Source organism: Pleurodeles waltl, chromosome 11, assembly GCF_031143425.1.
Source record: "Pleurodeles waltl isolate 20211129_DDA chromosome 11, aPleWal1.hap1.20221129, whole genome shotgun sequence".
Classification (NCBI taxonomy): Eukaryota; Metazoa; Chordata; class Amphibia; order Caudata; family Salamandridae; genus Pleurodeles; species Pleurodeles waltl.
This window is the reverse complement of record NC_090450.1, coordinates 41,536,328-41,555,529: the sequence shown is the minus strand read 5'-3', so window position 1 is coordinate 41,555,529 and position 19,202 is coordinate 41,536,328. Positions and strand designations below refer to the sequence as shown.

The window sequence follows — 19,202 nt, the reverse complement described above, 5'->3', positions numbered from 1 at the left end:
CCAATAGGACACAGGTAACAATTCAAACATAATTTAGTAAATGTAAAATACTCTCCTGCATCTCTGCTGCCTGTCTATTTGCCCAGTGTATGATGACTGAGTTGTGGCTTTTCCCTCCCTATTTCAGATCTGGGGTCCCCACTACGAGTCCTGTGCTTCGTTTCCCCATGGACTACAGCTTTGTGGCAGCTGTTTGTTGACTTCACTATGTACAAGGACATATTTGCACTGTCATGTCAATTACAATATTTTGAACTCACAGCCAGACTCCAGATAGTTTTGTGCAAAATAGGTGTTTATTTCAGTGCTCAAAATGGGATGGGTGGTTTCAAGGGGGTGGGGGCTATGGTGAAGGAATGTCCATGGCAGAGTCCAGAGTAACAGTCACACAGGTGCATTGTCCATAGGCCTGTGGAGAGATGGAGCATGGGCAGTTCAAGGATGGACAGGGTGACAATGTGGGACAGTGGGATGACATCAGGTGGTATCCTTTGCTGGCGGGGGTCTTGACATCCTACTCTGTCTTCTTGCGAGATCTCAGGGCCCTCTTGCGGGGTGGTTCTTCTCCTGCAGGAGGTGGGGGTCTGGTGGGCTGCTGTTGTGCGGCGGCCTCCTGTCCACTAGCGCCGGCGGAGGTGGTTGGCTGTTCTTGGTCCAGGCTAGTGGCAGGGGCCCTTTGTTGTTGAGTGTCCGTCCTGGTGTTGATGAGTTCCTGCAGCAGCCCTACCATGGTAACCAGGGTGGAGTTGAGGGCTCTGATGTCCTCCCTGTACCCCCGATAGTGTTCCTCCTGCAGTACCTGGATCTCCTGGAACCTGGCCAGTACCGTCGCCATCGTCTCCTGGGAGCGGTTGTATGCTCCCATGATGGTGGTGAGGGCCTCGTGGAGAGTGGGTTCCCTGGGCCCGTGTCCCCCCTGTCGAACAGCTGCCCTCCGAGTTGCCCTGTTTCCCTGGGCCTCTGCCCCCTGGCCGGTGTGCCCACTACCACTGCCCCCAGGTCCCTGTTGTTGTTGGGGTGGTGGGTTATCCTGGGTGCCCTGTAGTGGTAGACACACCGCAGATTGACGCGCCCTGGAGACAGAGGCATGGGCCCGCTGGGTGGGAGCTGTGCTGGTGTTCCCAGAGGGGTTTGGGTCTGTAGTGGCCTGTGCCTGTGTGAGGGGAACCGACTGTCCAGAGGTCCCCGATGGTCCGGGCTGGTCATCAGTGTCCAGGTCGACAGAGCTGCTGTCATCGCTGACGGCCTTTTGGGTGGGGTGTGTGGAGAATTCTGGGCCCTCCGTGGCGGTGTGTTGGCGGTCGGGTCCTGCAGGGGTATAGAGGTATGGTTATAGTTTCAATGTGTGCCATATGGGTGTATCTGTGGGTTCCCGTGTCCCCAAGTGCTGGCATTCGTGTGTGGGGGCTTTGGTGATGGTGGCTTGTGGGGGGGATGTGTATATGCATTGGGCATGCTTTGGTGATGGGTGTCCATGCTTAGTGGACGCATGCAGGCCTAGGTTTTGGGATGTGTGGGTTGTGATGGTGAGACATTGGCAGGGAATAGGTGTGCTGGGGGTGGGGGTGAGGATGGTGGTGGGGGTGAGGATGGTGGTGGGGGTGAGGGTGGGGGTGAGGATGGGGGTGGGGGTGAGGGTGGGGTTCGAGGATGGGGGTGAGGGTTGGGGTATGATTTGGCATGCAGGTGGGGGGGAAGCAGTATTGAAGCTTCAACTTACCAGAATCCATTCCTCCGCCGACTCCTGCGAGGCCGTCAGGATGCAGGATGTTCAAGACTTCCTCCTCCCATGTTGTAAATTGTGGGGGTTGAGGTGGGGGTCCTCCGCCAGTCTTCTGCACGGCGATGTTGTGCCTGGATACCATGGAACGCACCTTCCCCCGTAGGTCGTTCCATCGCTTCCTGATGTCTTCCCGATTTCTGGGGTGCTGTCCCACAGCGTTGACCCTGTCGACAATCCTCTGCCATAGCTCCGTCCTCCGGGCAATGCTGGTGTATTGGATCTGTGTGCCGAAGAGCTGGGGCTCTACCCGAACGATTTCCTCCACCATGACCCTGAGTTCTTCGTCTGAGAAGCGGGGGTGTCTTTGGGGTGCCATGGAGTGGTGTGTATGATGTGTGGGGTGGAGTATGTGTAGTTAAGTGTGTTGAGTGTGGTGGTGTGTGTTGTTTTGTGTGTGGATATTGTGTGGGTGATGGTGTAGTGTGCCTCTGTGTGATGGTGTTCTGTGATCGCTGCTGTGTCTCTCAGTGCTTCTTTTTGGATTTTGGTCGAAGGGGTTTGTGGGTGATGTGGGTGTGTGTTTTATACTGTATTGTGTGTGTGGGAGTGGTGTGTGTATGTGTATCAGGTGTGTGGAATTCAAATCGGCCAATGTGGCTGAGTTTTGTTCGTTTGTGTGTATTCTGACCGCGGCGGTGTGTACCGCCAATGGAAAACCGCGTTTGAAAGACCGCCGTGTGGATTCGTGGGTCGTAATGGCATGGGCGTATTTCTGTTGGCGTGACGGTGGAGGTTTGGTCACCTCCACTTTTCCGCCGACCGCTGGTCTGGCGGTCTGTTGTGGCTGTCGGATTTTCAGAGGTTTGGCTGCTGCGGGTCAGAATGACCGTGGCGGGTTACCGCGACCGCGGCGGAATTATGGAGGATTTCTGACCGGCGGTAGGCGCCTTTTACCGCCGAGGTCAGAATGACCACCTATATGTAAACATTTTGTCCTTGCTTTCACATTCAGAAAGCCTACCAATGTACAGATGTATTGAAGATACACCACAGTCATGTACTGGAATTTTAAATAAAAGCACATTTATTTTTTTATTTTTATTATCTGGTTTACCAACAGTTTTTACATTTGATGTAAAGCTGAAAATAGTTGCCTAATTTATTAACTGTTGCTTAAAAATGATGTATTGCAGTTACAAATCTGAATTTGAAAATTGTAAATACTTCAAACCCTCTGCCCAATATCACTTTAAAGACTTGCTAGAAAAATTGTGTATTTCGAAAAAAGATAAACTTCTATTTTAAAGTAATTTTTAGAGATTAAAATACTCCCCACCCTTTGCTCCTATTTTACTCTTCTTACCCTTTCTAAAAATGTGGATCTCAGACATTAAAGAATTCCAAATAAAAAAAATAAAAAAAATCTTGTAATTTAAATATTTACCGCCCTTTTCTTCTACATATCTTTAAAAACCTGTTCTAAAATAGAATGTAATATGAATATAGATTAATTTATATTTTTGGGTACCTTTTCAAACTAAATTACTTCCCATCCTTTGCCCCTATATTACTTTTCTAACCCGTTCTGAAAATGAGTATCACAAACATCTAAGAATTACACACCTGAATTTAAAAAAACTGTTTATTTTAAATTCTCATCACAATTTGCCCAAGTTCACTCCCTAGACCCTTCATTAAAAAAGAACGTATTTTGAAAAAAGGTGAACTTAAATTTTAAAATATTCTTTATAAATTAAACTACTATCGACCCTATTGCCCTTATTGTACTCTTATAGCCCATTCTAAAAATGTGGATCACAAACATCAAATAATTCAAAAATTAAAGTTAAAAATTGTTCTAATTTAAATAATTCCAACGCTTTGCTCCTGTATCACTTTAAAAACCCATTCTAGAAAGTAATCTGAATAAAGGTGAGGTTCTATTATTAAGTACTTGTTACATACTAAATTACTTCCCATACAATATTAAATTTTTAACCTGTTTCTAAAATGATGAACTGAAATGTCACTACATAGACTCAGAATTACAATATGTTGGCTAAACGTGTTGTGAATGTAAGTTAATGTAATTTATTCATTCTAAAGGTAACATACCGTTGCTATAGACAGTTCAGCATCATCATCATCATCACTACAAAAGCTGATAACTTCAATTTACTCTTCTTCATATGGCCCGATGGTCAGATTGTTGGATTATGGTAATTCAGCCTTCTGGTTTACAGACCGTATGACGATCAATCCAAGGAATCTAAGGGCCAGTTTCAGAGTTTGACGGAGGAAGTTACTCCATCACAAAAGTGGCAGATAATCCGTCCCCCGATTTACAATCCCATTATAGCCTATGGAGATCGTAATATGGCAGACAGAATATCCATCACGTTTGTGAGGGAATAACCCGTAGGCCAAACTCTAAGTCAGGCCCTAAGTGTTGCAAGTTTTAATATGTGTGAATGACATATGAACCCCGTCCATTCTGTGATTACTACACATCCTGAGTGACTTCAGTTTGAAAAGTCTTGAACAGCAATGAAAATAATCTCTGTAAACCACAATTATACAATGGCACCATGATTTTTATGCTTCCTTCTAGTTTGTGATGTCAAGTTGATGGTGATAGTACACATTTGTTCAAAGGAGTGCTTGTGAAAAGGTCCAATCCCAATCGTGACAAAAAAATTAATGTGTGTCATTATGCATTGTGGATTTTAAAGGACATGATAACGAGTTATTGGCTACATGCCTTAAGGAGCAAGGCTTCAAAGAAAAACAAGTTATAAATGACAAACCCAACTTTAGATGAAACAGTAAACAAAGTGCGAGTTAAAGTAACTCAGGCTGCTAACATATAAATTATATGATTTTTTTTCCTAACTATTCGGTCTAGATTCATGTGCATGAACTATATAGGAAAAAGAAAGCTGATATGTTCTTGTCAGAGAGGAGGAAATATTGATGGTTTACTAAAAGAATGCTGAGGGCCTCATTACAAGTTTGGAGGTCCTAAAACCACCAAATTAGTCCCCCCACCACAATCCTAGTTGGACTGCCAGGATCATCGCCACTGCCAGGATCATTAATCCCAATAGGTTGGCGGCAGTGAAAGTCATGCCAAGTTCGGCCCCACCATGCTTATCGCAGATTTCCTTTCCACCAGCCTTTTCATGGCAGGGTCCCGGCCATGAAAAGGCTTGTGGAAAGGCAGAGTTTGGGTGTCAAGGGGGGGCCCTGCACTGTTCACGACCATGTTGTGGGCAGTGCAGGGGCCACCCTGTCAGCACCCTCAGAATGGGCACTGTCTGCTATAACAGACAGTGTGCATTTTGGAGGGGGCTGTGTGCACCGGCATTGGCCTTTGCTGCCTGAGTGAACCGAGGCCAATGCTGCTGCACTGTTTCATTGTAATACCACAGTGGGGAGGCTGCCGGCTTGACGGACACTTCCCCACCACTGATTTGGAGTTCGGGAAGTCAGACTGCCGAACTCATTGGACTGAATATGAGTTTGGCAGCCTTACCACCCGAACTCCAATATGGCAGTGGAAGGGCTGCCGTCAAGCTGGGGGCCTCCCCACCATCGTATTGCCATGTTTCTGCTGATCTGATTGCTGAAACAGTGTGGTGGCATTAGCCTCTGCACCCTCAGAGAGCCAAGGCCAATGCCGTTGCACGCAGCACCCTCAGAATGCTCATTGTCTGCCATAGCAGACAATGAGTGTTCCAAGGGTGATGACAGGGAGGTCCCTGCACTGCTCCCAACATGGTCATGGGCAGCGCAGGAGCCCCCTGTGGCCCCAAATCTTCCTTTCCACCAGCTGTTTAATGGCAGGGACCCCGCCATGAAAAGACTGGCAGAAAGGAAAATGGTGATCAGCATTAAGTTGCTGAACTTGGCACCGCCGTGGCTAATCACGGCTTTCACCACCACCAACCCGTCAGGATCAGTGATCCTGGGGGTGGTCTCCTGGCGGTTCCGACTGCTAGGACCGTAACCTGGCGGTCAGGCTGACAGGACTGAAGCTGTCAGGCCACAGCCGTGAGTTTGGCGGTCTTAGGACCGCCAAATTCTTAATAAGGCCCTTAATATTGTGCCATAAAGTATTGCTGCTAGAATATCCAAAACAAAATTATCATGAAGCTCAGTATATGTAGATATCTAAAGACTTAACATAATTAACTCCCCCTACATGTACCTTGATGATAGATCCATATTGTTGCACAATATATTTGTAGTCAATATCCTGGTATGAAACTGACTGGGCTTAATATATTTATAGTTTAAGGAAATCTGCCTTTTCTGCATGGTCACCCCAGATTTTGTGCCTTTTCCAGGACCCTATTTTTGCTGGTGTTAGACCTCTGTGCATTTCACCCTACCTAACCAGGAGTAAAGTGCCTATGCTCCCCCTCCAAACATGGTTAATTGGCTTATTCCTAATTTACCTTTGTTGTAGGTGCATAGTATTTGTGTAAAGGGTGCACCTGAGGTTTGGAAGTTAAATGTCACTTGTGAACTGCGGGAGTGAAATTTAATTTTTAATAAATATTGTGGAAAGAGAACTTTAAAAAAAGTTGCCTGCCTAATATTGATGGAGGCTAATTTGTAATAACGCTTTAGCAACTTCTAGTCTGTGCTCAGCCTGGGAAGAGGTGTAAAAAAGATGTGCAATTTCTTCCCGGAGCACAAAATAGGCTGACATAAATGGGCAGAGATGACTCCTCTAAGCTCAATAGAATATGCAGAGCAGGGCTGTGGGCATTCTTTTGACATCACAGTGTCAAATTCTGCCTTATAGATCTGTTGAAAGTGTAACACTTTAGTGCACTTGCTAGAGGGAAGACAGGTTGCCAGGACAATTCTTGTTTTATCTCCTGTCTGGCTGCTAAAGGACCCTACGTTTGCCCTACGTGACTTTTGTCTCTCAGTTTGTTGTGAGTACAGTGCCTGCTTCAAATTGGATTTTAGTGTTAGATGTGAGAGGATGTTAATGATTACCATAGAGCATGCCCCAATACACACACAACCCTCATAGCCCAAGTTTAGTATGGCCAAAGATTTTTGCCATCTTGAACAATCTATGATACTTGGAATTTTGGATCTGTTTGCAGTGAGGCAAACAGGAACTACTGAAAAAGTGGATAGGGTTGCACCCTGAAACGCTTACCCTATTGGTTAGGGTGTGCCCAGGGATTATACCCCTCTAGCATTTGTCAGGCATAAATGGGGAACCTCAAACTACCCCATCAGAACACCTTGTGGGCATGCAGAAGAACAGAAGAGCACTGGATCTGATGGCTGGGACCTGTGAGAATCCTTGAAGGACTGGTACTGCTCCCTCTTGAACCCAGGACAAAGATGTGCACTCCAAGGGTCCGTTAGTTAGCCTTCTATGTAGCTATGGTGACATAAATAGCTGTAAGAGGTCTTTTGACAACGATTCTCAGCTGACCAGCAGCAACTGGAATTTGTACTGGACTTGGCTGGCATCATGAGAGCCTTTAGGTGCCCCCACAGCATCCTATGAGGTCTTGTGGGGCTTAGTAGTGTACTCCTGAGTTTGCCAGCGCACCTGAAAAAGTTTGGAAACTTTTGTGGAAATATTTGAAAACTTATGCACCAGAGCCCTAGAGACAAGAGGGCCTACTACAAAAAGCTTTCGATGGGCAGCTCCACTGCATTGGATAACATTTCAGATTCATTCCATCTGAGAGGCTCCAGTTTCACTTTCTGTTGTGGGAATTAGAAAATTGTTCAAGCAAAAACTTAAAAAGCTCCCTAGTGTTAGTGGGACTAATATGTGGCAGGTATCCGACCAGCAGTCCCACAGCTGCAGATTTCGGATTTGCCCCATGGGGAGACAACATTTTGAAAATAAATTACAAAGTTCCTTTTTTTATTAGAACTCAGATATCTTTAACTTTTTAACTTCCAAACTATCTCAGGCACAAACTCATTTTGTCACTTTGTTCATTGGATCAAGACTACCTCATGACTCCATCACAGTGAGCCTTAAATAGCTAAATAGCACCTTGGTCCTCTTTTAATGGGACTATTGACTACCATTGGCCTTTTGCACTTTTTTGTGGTATTTTCACCTAACAATTGCTTACAAAATCATATCCCTGTTTGCCTGTGTTGGGTTGTTATTGTTTTTATGTCATTTCTTTATTTTATTTGGGATTTTTATTGTCTGGTATTTTTACTCTATTAATGTTTTGTACTGCATAAAAACTTTACTCATTTCCCTAAATTAGGCCTGTTTGCTCTGGGCCATTTCTATCAGGATAATGGACTCAGGTTATTTTAGTGACTGTAAGCATTTACCCTGGTAGGAGATATGACTGTCCCTTGAGGTGGGCAGTCGCGCATCCCAAATAATATTCCAGTGTCTATGTGGGAAGGTGGTAGTGCGTGTTACGTTTTAGGGTTAAGAGGAGTGAGGACCGGGCTGCAAACCTTAAGAACGTGAATGGGAGGCAAAGCGCAGGACCATTCACAGAATCTGTGTTGGTCTAACAAGGATAGTCTTTTAAAAGTGCTGTGAAATCACTCTAAAGCATGTCATTGGTGTTTATTAACTGATCTTCCTAACAAGTGAGGTGCTCATATGGGCCATGTGGAAGGAGGAGACAGTCTCTAAAGAATCTGTGGTATAAATGAAGGCATACAATGAATAACAATATTTATGATGGGCAGGAATGGATGTGCAAATACGGAATGTGGTTACCAATAGTTACGGTGCTCCTCAGAGGAACACATATATTGGGCTGCCAAGCATTTTTGTAGGCAAATCCCACTCTAAGGGGCCTGATCACAATTGATCTGAGTCGGATGTGATAATCATTGCATCCAATAAAAATCTGACAACAATGTGATCGGAATTAATCATATGTGACAATTATCACATATTCCTAGTTTTTGGGGAATAACGTGCTTCGTGGACCAAAACTAGCATGTTATGGTAAATACTGTAAACTTTTCCCCTTTAAAATTCCAGCAAGTTTGATCATTTTTCTTTAAGGGTGTGGCACAACTTGGAATTCTGACCCCTACGCAAAAGAGGTTTGCACAGTGGTCAGAAAACACCACCTCACTCATAACCAGGGCCTAAAAGCCTAATTTAGAGTTTGGTGAACGGGATACTCTGTCACGGGTATCCTATCCAGCATATTATAAGGCATTATATTTTATGAATTTGTAACACAGTGGACGGGATATCTGTCTCAATTGTGAGGGAGTGGCCTACCAGCCATACTCTAAATCAGGCCCTAAGTATGCGTGATTGGTTGCAATGTTGTCTAGAGAGACACCTCAAAATGGGAGATAAAGCAACATAGTTCAAGTCACACTATAATTTCATCCTTTAAAGTGAGTAATTCAATTTCTTACCCTCCGGCCCCGGCAGCCTCTAAATTACACTGAAACATACTTACTGGGACAAATGAATAGGCAACCGCAGATGAAGTCAGGACAATGGATCCACTCCTGCAAAAAGAACAAGTGCATGAGGCAGTTTTCTGTGACAAGTGTATGTGTGTGACTGTGTGTTTAAGTGTGTACATGCATGTGTGTGGGGGGGCATGTATGTGTCTTTCTTTCCTTTATTTATATGTATACATCTATGTTTTGGGGGACCTCCAAACCCTCTTCCTTAAATTCATACAAATTTTACCAGCATCATTCAAAGTCACCTTCTTTTTTATATTTATATATCTGTAAATAATGACTCCTATGATTTAGGTATATATTTAGTGGCTTATTTACAAGCCCCTTTTGCTGCCAGTGTGTCACCTTATCCCATATAAAAAGTGACACACCAGCAGCAGAAGAGACTTGTAAATAAGTCTGTGAGGTTCAGATTTACCCAGAAGTGGTGCAGTGCGGCCCTGCAACAAAATGTGCAGCGCTGTGCTGAGACACTTTTTAATTGCAGGGATGCACTGTATTTGCAAAAATATGGCGCACCCTTGTGTTTTACCCTGCACCAGCGCAAAATTTAGCTGCCAGCGCCAACGCAGGCATCCTTGCAACATAGTGCACGAGTACTCTGGATTGAGGGGTATGATTGTTTATGTGGAGGAAGGAGTCTCTTCCTGCACATAAACAATCTACAATGGCAATTAGGCACTTCTATGTGTGCTGTATCAAATTGTCATTGTTGAATGATTGTTCATGTGCAGGAAGGGACTTCTTCCTGCACATAAACAATCATTCACGGCCTTTTGCACTTTCTAGGTGTGCTGCAGAATGCAGCACACATGGAAAAATAAAAAAAGTGGAGGAATAAAAGTATTCCTCCTCGTTGCGCAATGCTAACGCCACCCATCGGCATTAGTTTTTGGTGCTGCCAAAGATGTACGATTTCTGGTAAATCTGGGGCAGCGTCAAAAGCATTGGGTGTTGCGGTGGAATGCCCACTGCAACACTCATTGCATGCCCCTCTGCTGCAGAAAACTGCATCAAAGGGCCCATATTTACAAGGAAGCGTAAAGCCGGAGTGATGCTCTGGTGTCACTAGGGCCTTATAAATCTGGCCCATAATGTTTATGTCCTTGCACCTTTCCACTACAACAATAACTACACCACTGAGCGACAACATTGTGACTCCTCATTGTCAGATTTTGTTTTTTCATTCCCTAGCTTTTGTGAAAGTTACCCAAGCTTCTGCATGTGAGGAAGGACCTGCTTCACCAACAGGAACATCGCAGTTACATTTGTGTGCAAAACCTGAAATCAGAAAGGAAAAAATGACAAGGGAACAAATACCGATTTTGATTTTCTGTTTTTAGATAGATTAAAAGGCAGGGGCCCAACTCGGACTAGCAGCTTGGAGAATGCCGCCTGCAAATTACTTTTAGACTAAGATGAGGACTTTTGATGCTTTTCCTCTGGGTCTGTTTTTGTACCACACTCAACATATCAATACTCCGATCATGACGTGTGCCTGTAAATACAGCATAAAGATCCATCTGTACGTACCTTTTAACCCAGTAATTGGCAAATAACTATTAGTAAGATAGTTTGCACTGGCAACGTTGCAACTTAGTGAGACACTTTAAAAATGCCGGGAGGACATCATTATTGTTTTTGTTCTGGTATTACCACTGCATTTCCTGGTGGTAGCGAACATAATTTATCAATGGTAGGAGCCGAAAAAAATAACAATATGGGGAATACTCGACTTTTATTCAGATCCACCGACTACAATCACTTTTCCAAATGACGGACTTGTTGAAATTCTGAAATGTTTTTCAAAGTATACCAATAAGGATTTAATAACAGTGGAATACCTATTTTTTAAAGATAAAATGTGCAAATGATCATTGCAAAATATAAATTCTAGTGCTGGACAATATAACTGATAATGGATCTCTTTATCATTTTTTTAACCATAGTAATCCCTAATCCATGGACTGATTTAATATTTTAACATAGGTTTGAATACATAGGCTCATTTAAGTCAGTAGCAATTTTATCCTTACAATTAATCAGAGGAAGCAAAGTGATCTCCTTTGCTCACTGGCTGTTGGTGCTCAGGAGGAGGGCCTTAAATTTATTGTTCAAAGTTGGCCATTGAGGCACTCTGTTAACCAGACTGTTCCTGAATGACTCTTTATTTGAGGTTGTAGAGGAGGAAAAGTAAGCCAGGTGATCCCTGGTGATCTGGTACCATATGGGGCCATCTGCAGCCCTTTCGGTTTCTGTTGGTACCTGAGTCTGTATTTGAGCTGTTGAGAGGGTGGTAAGAAAGATCCTCTTCTCGTTGTCTGTTGTCGGCTTGGAAGCAGAATGGTAACATGGCACCTGGTTAAATAGTGGTGGCTGGGTGAACTAAAGGCCTTCCTTTTCCTGATATGGGCTTTGTAAGTATTTGGATTTTATGTGACCAAGGGCCTGATGTAGAAAGCGTTTTGCATGGCGCAAACTGCGAAATTCGCAGTTTGCGCCATGCAAAACGCGCATCGCGATGCACATTCTAATTTTGCGAGTTGGTACCGACTCGCAAAATATGAATGCGACTTGCAAATAGGAAGGGGTGTTCCCTTCCTATTTGAGATTCGCACCACGATGCAAAATTGTTTTGTGACCGCGAACGCGGTTGCAAAGCAATTCGCAGTTAGCACCCATGTCAAGTGGGTCCTAACTCATTCGCTGACCCCTTCCCCTTTGTGAATATCACCAAAAATATTTTTTCAGAGCAGGCAGTGGTCCAATGGACCACTGCCTGCTCTGAAAAAACGAAACCAAATGGTTTCATTTTTTATTTTGTATTGCAACTCGTTTTCCTTTAAGGAAAACGGGCTGCAATACAAAAAAAAAAAAAACTGCTTTATTTGCTTTATTAAAAAAGCAGTCACAGACATTGAGGTCTGCTGTCTCCAGCAGGCCACCATCCCTGTGAGTGCAGGGAATCGCAAGGGGGTCGCAAATTGCGACCCACCTCATTAATATTAATGAGGTGGGTCTTTAACGACCCCCTTGCGATTCGCAGAAGGTGTCTGAGACACCATTCTGCATATGATTATGCGACGATTCGCAAAATAATTTCTTGCTACATCTGGCCCAAAATCCCCTGTTGTTTACACTTTTGAAAATCTCTTTTTGAATTTTGCTGAGGTGCGAGACTCCCAAATGAATTTTCCCTCACTGTAGTGATTCAGGAAAATGATGTGAGCTATGACCTAGTGACTCCCATTTAGTATAAGGTCTGCTGCCTGCAATCAGCTCGGTAAAGTGGTCTGGGTAGGTTATGTGCGACTTCTGAGCATGGAAGACTGCTGTCTGCACATAAGTCTCTCTTCTGGCAGCCAGCACCAACTCAAAGTGTACGTATGTGTTTTGATGCATAGTGACATCGATAGCTTATAATTCATCTGAGTACTGAATGGGAGTTCACATTTCTTTTAGGATAGAGTATTATCTATAGTGTGTTTCACATTGCGCTCTTTATGACTAAAATATGTTAAGTTGTACGTTTTGATTGGTAAATTGCACAAAACCGCAATTGGTTCATTTTATCTATTTGTGGGTGTAGAATCCAGTTGTAGGGTCAATTTTACCCTAGAGTTATTCTTTCATACATGTTTTACTGAGGCTCCTAGTAATCCATTTTACTCCTTATAAGGAAATCTCTCTTTTGCATGATCACCCCCAAGGTTTTGGACTGATGCTGCTGGTTTTTGAACTCCGAGAGTGCAATGAGACCTGCTAACCAAACCTCTCTGCCAGTGTTCTAACCCTTTACAAAATGTATGTTAAATTGGCTGCCCCAACTGGCATAAGCTATGTGTGAGTCCCTAATATGTGGTACCAAGGATATCCAGGACACGTTGGTTAGAGTTTCCTGCCAGGGCTGCAGGACTCACCTTGAGTGTGACAAAGTATAAAATGGCTCCCAGCCTGCCACTGCAACCTGGAAGAACAGTTTTGAACTTTTAGTTCGCCTTTTCCATTTAAACCAATGGCAAAGCCCCGACTTTCCTTAACAATATATAGAAGTCTCCCCTAAAGATGGCCTATCAAGCCCTAAGGCGGTGAGCTGGATATTATTAAGTGAGACGTGTATGTCCTAACTGTAAAAATTCCAAATGCTCATTTTGCTGTGGAAAAGCTGGCCCATTGTTTGGTATAGAGTTACAGCAGACATCTCAGCTCTGCTAAATTATGAATGAGGCTACTAAAATGACTCCTCAACGACATCAAATTGGTCATGGCATTAAACTCAACTTAAAGCCCAAGTTGAATTTAATGTCACTTTTAAGGAAAAGCAACATTTAGAATGTTGCCACTCTGTTGCCAAGTTTATCATGTGTGTATTCAGAGTTTTCTGGCCACCACACAGCCTTCTGCCTTCCTGGGGAATATTGTGAACGACTCCCATTCTCAGGAGTCCTACCACAGAGAGAGATGATACATCCCCCTTGCGAGAAGCCACACATGGTGCTGACTCAGAAAGTGAGCTTCAGAGGAGAAGCCCCCTTTGATTGCCAAATGGGGATTACATATGAGAAGGGCTGCCCTTTTCTTCAGGTAGGAGGGCTGGCAGCATGAACAGAGAGGGGAACCAGTTGGCAAACCCGTTTATCCATGGTAATGTAGTCCACATGTAGCCACAACTCTGGGGTGGGCTACCATGCTCCTAACAGCCAAGGAAGGGTTCAGGCATCTTGGTAGTGGGCAGAATAGTGCACTCTAGGATTGCTAGATGCCACACATAACCTGAAGTCACTACAAGGCAGGATGGATCATGGTAGCCCATTGCACAGTGACGGCATCATTTCCCTAGTGTTCCTTCTGGGTGTAAAGGTGGCACCTCTGGCACCCTGAACCTCAGATCACACGACAAGGACTACTCAGCTGATCCCTGGACTTTCTAAGAGAGGCTGGACCAACCACTGGGCGGCACCTGCTGCTCCTTGGGCTAGTAAAGAGAGGACGTTGTCTTTGGTGCCTGGATTTTAGAAATTTTGAAAAATCACTCCAAAGCCGTAGATGGAAAGGTGAACTCAAAGGGTCAGATAGCTGACACCTGTTCCAGCACTAGGGCTCTAAATCCTGAAGTAGCCTGTTGTGGCTAGTCAGTAGTCAACAGCAAGCAAAGACCACAGACTGCCGACGTGCAGCTGAGAAGACCTCTCCTCAGAACTCTAAAGTTGACACCCATGTCTGCCAGACACACGAGAGTCTTCAAAGAGTAGGTTGATCACCAAAGACGGACACAGGCCCTCATCAAGGGAAAATGCTGGACCTGCTGTGACCTGAGAGCACTGCCCCAAAGAGGACTTCACCAAAGTCACCCCACCTTACCTGTGGATTGAGGAATAACTGCAAGGAGACACTCGTCAACTGTACAGCATCCAAAGCAGCATTAGGCATTCTCAGCATCCTGTGTCCTCAGCATCAATACCATTCCATTGAAGTCTACAGTGGTGTTGTAAAGTTTTGGTTCGAGAATACTTTGCGGATCAGGTAACTGTCCAAGCATTTTTTATTTGCATCTCTGACCTTCTCCCTGTTGGAACTGGAAGCCCAGTCTAGGCGGGAGTAGCCAAACACAGCGCTACCAAACTTTTCAAAAGTTTCAACATTTTTTAAAAATCTTTACAGTTACCATTACTTGTTTGTGATTTGGACTAAAATGCTCAGATTCACATTTTCTTTTAAAATCTATTGGTCTTGAATTCTCTCGAGTATTTTACTCATCTGGGTGTCTACAAATGCATAAATAATTAATTTATTTTCATAAGTAAGGATTGGATTTCTTCGTGTTGTGTGACTATTTTATTCAGTTGTTTGGTGCTTTACATGCTTTACACTTTGCAAGACGTTTTCAAATGAGCCTGGCTGGACCCAAGACGATTTTGAGAGTGTACTACATCGTTTGGTTGCACAACCAGCATATAATAATACCCCACAATCCTCACACTCCTAAAATGCCTCGCTGGGTGGTGATAACTATGATGCTCCACAGCTGGCATATTGAAGGCTCCTTGGGATGCTAGACTTATTCCAGGGATAAGCTTCTGCAAGAATTTGGCAGGCAGCCTCATGTCTTCAGTGCCCAACAGGAGATTGTTTAGAAGTTTGATATAGGTTACTATGAATTATGACATAGATTACTGTTGTAGGTAATGGTTTTAGTTTTGGTTATTGCCACTACACCAACCCCCACAGACTTTATCACCACCTACAACTGCATTGGAAGCAATGCTATCATCTTCTTGTGTATTTAACTGGCAGAGGTGCATATGACCTGAACTGATGGTCATTCATGTCATTCTCACAATAATTCTGCCCAAAATCAATCACACAAGCATTAGCCCAGGAAGAACTTGCAGGTGTTTGAAAGACTGGAAAGTTGGCTCAACTGCAGACAGCAAATCAAACAAAAGTGAGACTGTCTAATAGAGGATCTTTTCAGAACCATGCAGTCCTCTTACCTCAGTCCACTCCTCTTCTGTGGTGTCAAAGATGCACTTGGCGTTGACCCCTGTTGCTGCATTCGAGAACAGATAGTCAATTCTCCCATGTTCTTCCATAGCCTTATCCAAAGTAAATTCAGCAGATTAGAGACCCATGAAACAGTAACAATGTGATTGTATGTTCTTGCATTTGATATGTAGGCCTAGACTACAGAAAATGTTTCATAGTCCCTAAAAACAGGGTCTGCAACATGGGTCCATGAAGGGAAGAACTATTTTAATTTTTTAGGCTATTCATATGAGATACATTTGCAAATGTGCACCCTGATGTGTTAGTGATTAGGCTAAAAATTAGGACCTACAACGGACCCTCTGATCTACACCATGTTTTAAAAAATCCCTGGTTAATAAGGCACACATATAATGATATAAATTAAATTTTTTGAACTGTTATCAAAATGTGGGATAGAACAGCAGTTTGAGAACACAGACTTCCTGATATTCAGTTGAATTGTCATTGTGAAAAGTGAATGCAAAATACATCTGCAGACTAAAAGATCATCATAAACAAGGCATTTGCTAATTATGTGAATTCAGGAGGCCCTAAATAATGCCGAACATTTTGGTATGGCAAGGGGCCAATTTCACTGTGGACCTTTACCCCTGAAGCAGCCATTGTGTATCAAAAGGTGTAATTTAGAGACACATGAACAAGGGAAAATAAGAAAGACACTTTGGGCCTCATTATGACTTCGGCGGTCCTTACAGTTGACCGCCGAAGCTGCTGCAGGCAAAAGACCACCAGTACTTTGCCGTCCATATTAGGAGTGTTCTGCTAGGCCGGCGGGTGAAAACAGAATTTTCACCCGCTGGCCCAGCAGAACATTTACCACAACATTAACGCCTGCTCATAGTTAAGCCAGCGGCAATGTTGTGATGCGTTGGGTGCCAGAGCACCTGTCATATATTTCACTGCCCATAATTTGGGTAGTGAAATACACGATGGGGCTGTGCATGGGGGACCCTACACTGCCCATGCCAAGTGCATGGGCACTGCAGTGGCCCCCAGGGCCCCCCGACACCCCCCATTTCACCAGCCTTTCCATGGCAGTGTTTACCGCCATGGAAAGGCTGGCGGATGGTGACTCGTAATCCCCAGGCAGCGCTGCTTGCAGTGCTGCCCTGGTGGATTACAACTGCCAGGACTGCCAGGCTGCAGGCTGGCTGCAGCCTGATGGTGTTGGCGGTTGGACCGTGGCACCTCTGCTATGGTCAGAATGGGGCAGTCCGACCGCCCTCTCTGCAGCGCTCTGACCGCCATCGCGAGGCTGGCGGTCTTAAGACCGCCATCCTCGTAATGAGGCCCTTTGTGTTTAAAGATGGCCTTCACCTTAGAATGAATGATGCCTCCTAATTTTAATTTTCAAAAGTAATAGGTAGGATCAAATTATCATCTCTTTGAAGCACACACCCTAAGTGAATAATTAGTAAGAATTGAGCGTTTACTCCTGAGTACTCCTGACTGTCTGACAGAACACAGCAGTGATAATTTATTTCAATTGCTCCATAATATTATTCCCAAAGGTTTGATATTCCTATAATGCCTTTTAACACTCTCCACAGCTGGAACTATTAGCTAAACAGATTGATTTAAGAATGAGGCCCTGCAACTGCCCTTTATGTACTTGTGCATGTGACATTTGTACAGCTATGCACTGTGAAGGGGCAAGGTCAAAGATATAGTCAACGGGTGAATGGAAGGGGGCAAAGGGGTCTGAGAGAAGTGGGTTGTTACTGCATTGTGATGTAATATTTTTGTAGTAGTGTGACTAGCATTATGATGAGGACTGATTCACTATCAAAGAGAATGGGAATGATCCTTAAAACTGTTTCTAATCTGCACCAATAAGAGTACTTTCTCAAATGAGTGTATTTGGTAGAATATGAATAATTCAAAAGATTTCCCAGAATATCCCTGGTGAGTTGCAACAGTAATAGAAAAAACTTGAGAAATTCCATTTATTCACACACCATAGCATTGCTACAGGGATAACTGTAGACAGGAATTGTCTGTTTGCTTTTAGGGCATGGTGTCTAATGACAAGACTTACTGAGCCAATATAGAGTTGGCTTTGGGTCAGTCAGTCAATCAGGGTTGGATGGCCTTGGTGTCTGTCTTAGTTATCTCATCTTAATTCAATGACTTTTTCCCTAGACTTGTGATCATCCTACCAAGGAGCATTTTGATCTCACAATATTTTGATTAGAATGAGTTGTATCCTTCTCATGCATAATTGAAAGAACCAATGGCATAATTTGAGATGAAGGGCCTTCCTTGCTAAATGTGCTGAGGGGCCTTTGAGTGTCTCTTATCTCATGCATAGTCATTTATCTTGGCCTGAATCATGGACCCCTAAAGTGCTGAGGGCTCTCTGAATGTCTGGGACACACCCACTCTGTAGGGATTGCGGCAGCCTGCATAACATACTTCGAGAGAAGCCTTTTATTTTTTGGCATTCACAGCTCATTCATTTAGAGTGCATGTATTTGCTTATTCTCTTTCACTATTTGTAATGAGTGTTGGCTTCCCTTGTGTTCAGCCCCATTCCCTGCCTCCTTCAATTCTCTACTCCCTGAGTACTCCCTTCCTTCAGTCCTTCACGCCCAGCCATTGCTTTGAACACTACTCCAATCTCTCCTGCCTCTGCTCTTGCCTTGCGTATAGGAAGTTTTCTTTTCATCTCCTCTGTTGCTTAAAATACTCTGGGGACAATTCATAAATGTAATTCACACTTGTGAGTAATTTGCACGCATAATTTACTCTCATACTTCTGAATAACTTTACAAACTTTGGGCTATTTACAGAATATAAGTGTAAACGTAGTCAATAGTGGAGACGTACACATGCTCACCCACTCAGAAAGAGGGTGGAGTCAAATTGACAAGTGTGAGCTACTACTGTCAAAAAGAAACATAGCAACAACAGTCCAATAGTACACTTGGCAAGCCACTGATACTGCAGCATCCTCCCATATAAAATAATTTAGTTAAAAATATAAATAAATATAATTTAATGTTAAGAATCACTTTTAAAAATAATACATATTTATTATTAAAGATTTTTACAAACATTTACCAATTTCACTAAACATTTTCAATATTTCCTATTCTTTACCGTAGAGAGATCTCTGCATCCATGTGGCAAAGAATACCATCCACTCTGAATGGTCAAGTGTAGTAAAACTTTTTAAGAGTTTATTTAACTTGGAAAAAATGTAGTAGACAAAACATTTTTATGTTAAGTATTCTTGTAAATTAATTTTATATATGTATTTGAAAAGAAAACAATGCTACAGCACTATTAACTTGTATTAAAACTCTAGTAATTTAATTATAGTAAATTAAATTAAAATTATTTTGCTGATTTTTATCTTAAAAAATAGGTTACTTATTAAAGTAAAATCAATTTTACTATGCACTAGTAATTATTAAAAGTCATGCATAGAGTTAGTTAAAAAGAATATAACTACATCTTAATA

The 19,202-nt window shown here is 43.3% G+C and overlaps 1 protein-coding gene across 1 annotated transcript in view; it reads right to left on the bottom strand.

The window, feature by feature from the left end:
- Positions 1-19,202, bottom strand: part of LOC138265367 (dehydrogenase/reductase SDR family member 4-like) — a 126,076-nt gene that overhangs the window by 41,521 nt on the left and 65,353 nt on the right. The window contains exons 4-6 of the mRNA XM_069213011.1: positions 15,682-15,783; positions 10,398-10,468; positions 9,175-9,226 (exon numbers count right to left, since the gene is read on the bottom strand). Coding sequence (XP_069069112.1) covers positions 9,175-9,226; positions 10,398-10,468; positions 15,682-15,783 — 225 coding nt within the window. The remainder of the gene's footprint in view (positions 1-9,174; positions 9,227-10,397; positions 10,469-15,681; positions 15,784-19,202) is intronic.